At 33.2% G+C, this 8,170-nt stretch overlaps 1 protein-coding gene across 4 annotated transcripts; it reads left to right on the plus strand.

The window, feature by feature from the left end:
* The first annotated feature begins 589 nt into the window (after positions 1-589).
* Positions 590-7,845, plus strand: LOC123538754 (zinc finger protein 429-like). Of its 4 annotated transcripts, none has more exons than XM_045323056.2 (2): positions 590-1,166; positions 5,481-7,845. In XM_045323056.2, exon 2 carries the CDS (start codon positions 5,802-5,804, stop codon positions 6,831-6,833), a length of 1,032 nt encoding a protein of 343 aa, XP_045178991.2. In that variant the 5' UTR covers positions 590-1,166; positions 5,481-5,801; the 3' UTR covers positions 6,834-7,845. The 4 variants fall into 4 exon arrangements, with proteins under 4 accessions (XP_045178991.2, XP_045178989.2, XP_045178992.2 ...); XM_045323054.2 differs by having other exon boundaries at positions 5,596-7,845; XM_045323057.2 differs by lacking the exon at positions 590-1,166 and adding an exon at positions 1,227-1,447.
* The last annotated feature ends 325 nt before the right edge of the window (positions 7,846-8,170 follow it).

Raw genomic sequence — 8,170 nt, forward strand, 5'->3', positions numbered from 1 at the left:
CAGAAGTGTAAACAGGACTTCGAGACTCGCACCCATAACAAAACTAGATCTAGATCTATATTTCTTGCATACAAGACGGGGATTTCCGGTATCTTTACCGGTGCTGGAAAAATCCATCTTACACCCCAGGGTTTAAGATGACTCTCGTGCTGTAAATGACGTATTATGAACTACATATATGTAGAAGATTTATGTAGTAATATATATTTTATTTAAAACACGGAATAAAAATTCAATACCTTGACAGTTCCTATTCGTTCTTGATAGCATATTTCTCGATCCAAAACTCATAACGTTACTCTGCAATTGATAAAACACAACCGGAACTAAACATTGTTATTTGTTCTGAAACATCATGACGTCTTTCCTGTTTACGGACGTTGGTTTCCCGCGCTTTGTTTATATACACTGCCATATGAAGTAGTTCTTAAAAGAAAGCCGTTCGATTGATTTTATTTTTATCATTATTTCTTGAAATCGGTATGCAAGAAAAAGATTCTGCCACTGGTTATAGGTGCAGATGAAAATATCCGGTTCTCGGGTAACTGTTTAGGCGGTAACTCGGCAAGGAGCCTCGTTACCACCTAAACAGGTTCCCTCGAGGCCGGATATTCCCATCTGCACCTACAACCAGTGAAAAAATCTTATAAAATATGTCAGGTGTAGAAGCAACCTCCACACAGGAATGTATTCTAACAGTCACGAAAACACTTAAGAGAAAGGTAAGCTTAATTAAATGTCGGCTCGGATATAATCAACAGCTACAAAGTGTTTTTCGATCAACAGTAGATATCCCGTAACAGAAACTTACCCTGGTCTTATTTTACCTCCACGTACAACTGTTTCAAATGGAAGGGATCTACTATTTAATACCAGTATCATTATTCATGTATTTTCTATGCATTGTCGTTTGTATATAAACTATTTTTGTCAACGCCAACAATAAATCGCACCTGCTTGATGTATGCACGCATTGAGGGATTAGTAGTGTACATTCAATGTGAGGGAGATTTATGGCGACCATTTTATCTGAAATCTGTCTATTACGTCCCTTTGACAAATTACGCCATTTTCACACGATTATAATTTTCTGTGTAATCGCAAGTTATTAGTGTGTTTTGTGGACCTCTGAGGAAGTTATATAGCGTTTGTATCAGTTGTAATAGGTAAATATTGACATTTTATGATTTAACATTTCTAAGGCCTACTAAAGAGGTAAAAATTGTTAGACCTGGTTAATACATATCACCGTTAACTTTCGTTTTAATAGGAGAGATCGCCGTGACGTCACGCATTAACAACTGTTTATCTGGTGGTTGGCAAAACAAATGTTTTACATCGTTTGTGTATGGGATCGGAATTTTTAATTTTTAATAACTTTTTCGCTCATTTATGGATTTTAAATAGCGGCCGCGTAGCGATGCTCCAAACTTCTAGAAAAAACACTGTAAGTTAAGCGTTCCTAAATCCATTTTATTTCCATATGATAATTAAAAGTAATCAATAAATACCCTTTCCATTGATCAAAACAATTATTGATATCATTTGTGTTTTAACTTAAGCAAACAATGGACCTAGTTTTGCTTTCTGCAAGCTATGCAGGAAGTAAGTTGTATGCACAACCGTTTTTTTCCGGAGCAGGTTCAAACCGAAAGTACATTTCAAATCGAAAGTAGAATATGTAGATCAGCGATAAAAACTCAAAACAATTTTACTGACAAAATCAGTTATAAAAATATCATTATTAATAAATTTGTTTTTTAGAAAAATAAATGTTCTTGTAGATCTATCATGAAATAAATTAAACAAAAAATCATGTTTTCCATATAGACTGTGTTAAAGCAAGGCAAAAAAGAGTGGACCTGAAATTCATATTAATGAAATCCATTTGATTTCAAAATGATAATTAAAAGTAATCAATAAATTGCTTGTTTTATATCCCGTCCATTGATCAAAAAAAATATTGATATCATTTGTGTTTTAACTTAAAGCAAACAATGGACCTAGTTTTGCTTTTTGCAAGCTATGTGGGAAGTAAGTTGTATGCACAACCGTTTTTTCCGATGCAGGTTCAACCCGAAAGTACATTTCAAATCGAAAGTAGAATATGTAGATCAGCGAGACGTTTGTTTGTATTAAACATTTAGGTTCATAGATATCACGGCTGTAATAAAAACTCAAAACAGTTTTACTGACAAAATCAGTTATAACATTTGCATAATTAATTTTATTTGATTTTTAGAAAAATAAATTTAATTGTAGATCTATCATGAAATAAAACAAAAAATTCATGTGTTTTCCATATAGACTGTGTTAAGGCAAGGCAAAAAAGAGTGGACCTGAAATTCATATTAATGGTCTCAGAAAGCACCAGAATGCATATTTTCAAATATACTTTAAAAAAAAATTCTTGGGGGGTGGGGACGGGGGAGAATCTCCAAACCCCCCACCAGAGGGAAGTGGAGACCCCCTCCCGCACCCACCCCCATTCGTCGCGTCGTTTTGCGACTCGCACAAATCTCACTCTTTCATATTTGGAAACTTGACAGGTATGGTTTTAAGAAAGTTTAAGCCGTTAGAAAAACATCACTCGACGCTCGGCATCTGCCCACCCGATATTTGTCTTATCAGTTCTAAAAATAGAAAATACAAGGGATTTGTATACAAACACGATCTCTCCTATCAGGTCTAAGAATGTGGTATATTTACAGATTATCTGTAACTTTACAGATAATCTATAAATTTGCAGATTTATCGATCTATCAATGTACAGATTGTGTGAATGAAAACTGATGAAATTACCTTTATTCTCAAAAAGATAATCAGACAGGGGTGTAACTGTTTTAGTTTTTCAAATAAATTCAAGCATTTTATAACCTGTATTAGTTATACAATATATTTAACTCAGGTAAGTTATTAAAAAATTGCTGTTCTCACAAAGTGACCTTTAAAGTGAAATTAGTAGCAATCTGCGGTTGATCCAATTCGCTATCAGTCTGATCATCACCTGATAAGCATAATGGGATGTTAGAGTTTTATAGCTTTAAAACTTTTGCGTAAAACTTTATCAGCCTTGCGTAAAAAATTTACTGCATAGCTGGAAAGATGAAAGTTCAAGGATTCAGACATAATTGCGTTAGTCTAATTCAAAATGAGGAATTAGCACAGCTAGGAGGGCTTTGTAATATTTTATGATTTCTGAAACAAGTAATGAAAGTATAAGCAATAACACAAACAGGTTATAACTGCAATAACTTGAAACAGTTACATCCCTGACTGATAGTAGGTAAGGGTAGATTTCTCAGAAGCACTGAGCACTAAAAACACAGCCTCAAATAGATTTGCAGATCGAAACCGGAAGTAGGTGTTTACTGGCCTGACTAAACTAAAGGAACCAGCGTGGGAGTCATCTGGTCTAGTCGCGTAATGGCTGCCAGGTATTTGAACACTAATTTTTCACTTGGCATGGCATCAGAGGGTTAAATTAAAGCTAGTTTCTGTTTAAATTTTATTGTGGATGTATTTTTGACATTTTAGTAGGAAAAATGGGAGAGCAGGTTGTATTTGGTGAAGTAAAGCTCAATTTTAGTACGAGTAGTACTTCCAAGTCACAGCAGTGTGATTTTGATGTCAGTTTACAGTAAGCAAATGTGACCAGAGAAATCTCTCTTAGAAGATACATGACCCCTACTTTTCTCTTCATTTTATATCAGTTTTATCAAAACTCTTTAAAATGAGGTAAGGATTTGTTCTCTGAAATGGGTCTAGCTATGTTTGGTAGCTCTTTAAAAAATGTCAGTTTTATATAGAATATATAGGGAAAACTATTTACCTGTTTGTGACCTACTGCGTGGACGAGAGCAAATATGCGCCATTTTTTAGGGTAGCAGACCACAACTGACTGGCATTTCACTAGGAACTACATAACCCCCTATTTTCTTTTAATTTTTTTCGTTAATTTCTGATAGAACTTTCATGAAAAATAGGTGTAGGAAAAAGTTATTTTCTCTAAAGATACGTAAAGATGACCAGAAGTTTTCATTTTTTATATGAAACAAAGAAGGATTTGAATTACTGACCTTTAACCTGAAAGAACCAGGCTGTCTATTAGAAAAAGCTAGGTTTAGTTAGCCGAACAGACCTGTATCTAAAAAAAGGATTTTTTCTCTCTTTATTCTGGTGGCTTTGTCTCACTCTGTTCCTTTGATCGGCTTGCACTATATAGTAGAGGATGACTTTGGCGCCCTGAGTGGCTGCATTTACGCTATGTAAAAGCGCATTTGAAGTTGTTTATCACGAAAAGGGGGCTCTATAAATCCGACATAATAAAAATATGTTTATGTTCTGCATCATCAACAATATAACAGTTCGATCTTTTCCATGAAAATGAAAACAGTCCTGTTTACATTTCAAAGATATGAATTTATAGATATATCCAAGAACGAAAATTACTTGAATACCAATTCTCGTGTTGTGTAAACCTTGGTTATATTACGTCAGTGTATTGGACAAACAATTTATAATTTCTGACGTAAAATTTAACATTGAGACATGACAGGTACTAGTTGTTTTGACGAAAGCAGATTACAAATATTGAACTGAATATTTAAGTCTATTAGCATGGGCCATGTAATTGGAAAGTAAATGAAATGTAATCGTCAATTACACCCCCAAAACTGCTCTGAAATTAATCAGATTACAATTTCATGTAATTGAGTAATGACCCAATTACAAATTACATTCAGTTACTAACGAAATTTAATCTTATTGCAATTAGTTACAAATACATTTTTGATAACCCCAGGTCTATTGTAAATTTTTATATATTTTGCATGGGCCAGAGGCCTTAAAGGGAATAAAACTGTCATTGCCATTGCCGTGGCCATTGTAACTTGCATATTGATCAGATCATTTGATATGAGTGTTATCTTAAACCTCATCAATTATATCATACAAAGAGAGCAAAATGGCAGTCAGTGAAATTAACCTTTACCCTGCTAAATTTTTATACGGAACTTGTCTATCTTTCATCATGTTCAGTTGGACAGTACTTTTAACATTTAAAAGGGTGCTTACCAAAAAGATGCTTACTGAATGGCAAACAGTGCAGGTCTTGCACGGATGTGCATAATGGTCGCAAAGGCAGACTCAGTCGTGTCCATTATGATAAGAATTAAGTCAAACCAAGATTTATAAATGAAACTTTACACTTAGCATGCATACTAATTATAAATAAAACCATAACTAATACTTCTGCAATAGTGTCCTGCTTTGGTCAGAATAATATTGGTAAGACTTAATTAATTTTGCAAGCCATATCCCACCTTTCAACTTAATGTTAAAAGTATTTTCTGAGAAATCAAATCAGGAGATTTAAAGGTGGAGAAATTTTCTGGAGTTTATGTTGCACCATACATTTTGTAAATCTGGGCAGAAGTCAAAGAGTATCATTTTGTAGTGCCAGCTTTTATATATTTCAGTACTTATGGAGGCATCAAGATTAAGCGCAGTAACCAGTCTTAAGAAACATATGAAAAAAATCAAACGGGAGTGAAAAGCTAGAAATATAACTAACTTACCCTAACCCTATTTCAGATTATGCATGTAATTGGAGCGATAATTTGAGGATACACATGACAATGCATACAAGAGAGAACTGCTAGAAGTATGATAATTGTTGTTATGCATGTAATCGGAGCAGTAGTCTGAAGAGTCACATGGAAGTACATACATGAGAGAAAGGCTACGAATGCGATATTTGTGGGTTTGTTTTTAATTTTAGCAATATTTTGGAGAAACATATGAGAATGCATACAAGAGAGAAATGTTACAAATGCGATATTTGCAGTTATGCATGTAATCGGAGCAGTAGTCTGACGATTCATATGAAAGTACATACAGGAGAGAAATGTTACAAGTGCGATATTTGTGGTTATGCATTTAAATGGGACACTACTTTTAAGAGACATTTGAGAGTACATACAGGAAAAAAATGCTACAAATGTGATATTTGTGGTTCAGCATTTAATCGACTTGATGGTCTGAAGAGTCATTTGAGAATACATTCCGGAGAGAAATGCTTTAAGTGTGATAAATGCGATTATGCGTGTTACCAGAACAGTACTTTGAAAACGCATGCTAGAATACATACTGGAGAGAAATGCTACAAATGTGATACATGCGGCTATGAATGTAATACTTCCAGTTATTTGAAACAACATATCAGAATACATACAGGAGAAAAAGGCTATATATGTAATATTTGTGGTTTTGCATCTAATCGGAGCCATAGTTTGAAGAGACATATGAGAATACATACTGGAGAAAAATGCTACATATGTGATATTTGTGGTTATGCATGTAATAGGGTCTGCAGTTTGAAACTACATATGAGAATACATACTGGAGAGAAATGTTACAAATGTGACATTTGTGGTTTGGCATGCAATCGGAGCCAAAGCTTGAAGAGACATATGAGAATACATGCTAGAGAGAAGTCCTATATATGTGATATTTGTAGTTTTGCATGTAATCGGAGCAGAGATCTGAAGAGTCATATGAGAGAACATACTGGAGAACAATGTTACAAATGTGATATTTGTGGTTTTGCCTTCAATCGGAGCGCCCATTTGAAGAGACATATGAGAATACATACTGGAGAGAAATGCTATAAATGTGATATTTGTAGTTTTGCATTTAATCGGAGCAGTGGTCTGAAGAGTCATATGAGAGTACATACTGGCGAGCAATGCTACAAATGTGATATTTGTGGTTATGCTTGTAATCAAAGCAATGATTTGAAGAGACATGTAACAAGACATATATTAGAGTAACGCTTTAAATATAATATTTGTGATTATGCATGTAATTAAAGCATTTTTCTGAAGAGGCATATATTTTGTAAATACAGATGAGAAACGCTACAAATATGATAAGTATGACCATGCATACATGTAAAGATAGCAATAATATCAGATAATATGATAAAACATACAGGAGAGAAATGTTATGAATGTGATATTTGTGGCAATGCATGTAAAGAAAGCAGTAATATGAGATAATACGTTAAAACATTCATCGGAGTAATGTAAATATAGGAGAAATATGAGATAATATGATAAATCATACATGAGATAATTGCTATCAATGTGATATTTGTGGCAGTGCATGTAAAGATAGCTGTAATATGAGATAATATTATAAAACATACTGGAGAAAAATGCTATGAATGATATATTTGACAATGCATATTGTTATTTATATGTCATTTTCCCCTAAGGCGATTCATTGTTTACTGATTTAGATTTGAAACGTCATGTAAATAAGTTCTTTTAATTTCTACTATGTTTCAGAAAATTCTACTACAATACTGATAAACATTGTGTAACATTTATTTTTAGAAAGGATTGTCCTTGATTTTTCCAGAATGTTTTTATTTTGTTTTTAGTGTTACATGAAAGTTCTGGAACATTTCATGATATATTATATAGGGTACTGTCTGTAAAAAAGCCCAGAACTTAGATGGTAGGTATTGATGAACCTTTCCTATATTTTTTGATAACAGAATATTACCAGTGTGGATAATTAATATTCTAAAAGATTATTTGAAGTATTTATTTTAAATTGTGGATTTAAAGGGATGAATAATTTATACTTTCTGGATATATTAAAGTTACTTTTGAAATGTTGTGAAATATTACGGAATTTATTCTAATTGGATTTGAATTTGACTTGGACAGGATTTGGACTATTTTTACATATAAGATTGGATTTTACGGCTCTTTGGCATTTTTGAAGATATTTGTATTGTTACGTAAATTTATGAATAAAATTGTGTTATTGTAAGTTTGCTGGTTTGTCATTCTGTTACTTTTATCTACTTTAACGAGAAATTGTTACCTTCTGACGTAATAATATAAAGATAGCCGTAATATGTCTGACTCTTTATTAAGTCATAATCTTAATGTACGTCGAAGATCATTCATGAAAGTTATATGACAAGAAAGGAAATTTTTAATTTTATGAAAATATATCAATTTAATACCCAACTAAAACAGAGATATGCTGAAAACATGGGAGAAACAGCGAAAATGACACCAATAAATGACGCCTAAAAATGCCGTTACTTGCCAAGTTTGACAGTGTATACGTACCAAACAAATGTAGCTTG

This window comes from Mercenaria mercenaria, chromosome 18, assembly GCF_021730395.1.
Source record: "Mercenaria mercenaria strain notata chromosome 18, MADL_Memer_1, whole genome shotgun sequence".
Classification (NCBI taxonomy): Eukaryota; Metazoa; Mollusca; class Bivalvia; order Venerida; family Veneridae; genus Mercenaria; species Mercenaria mercenaria.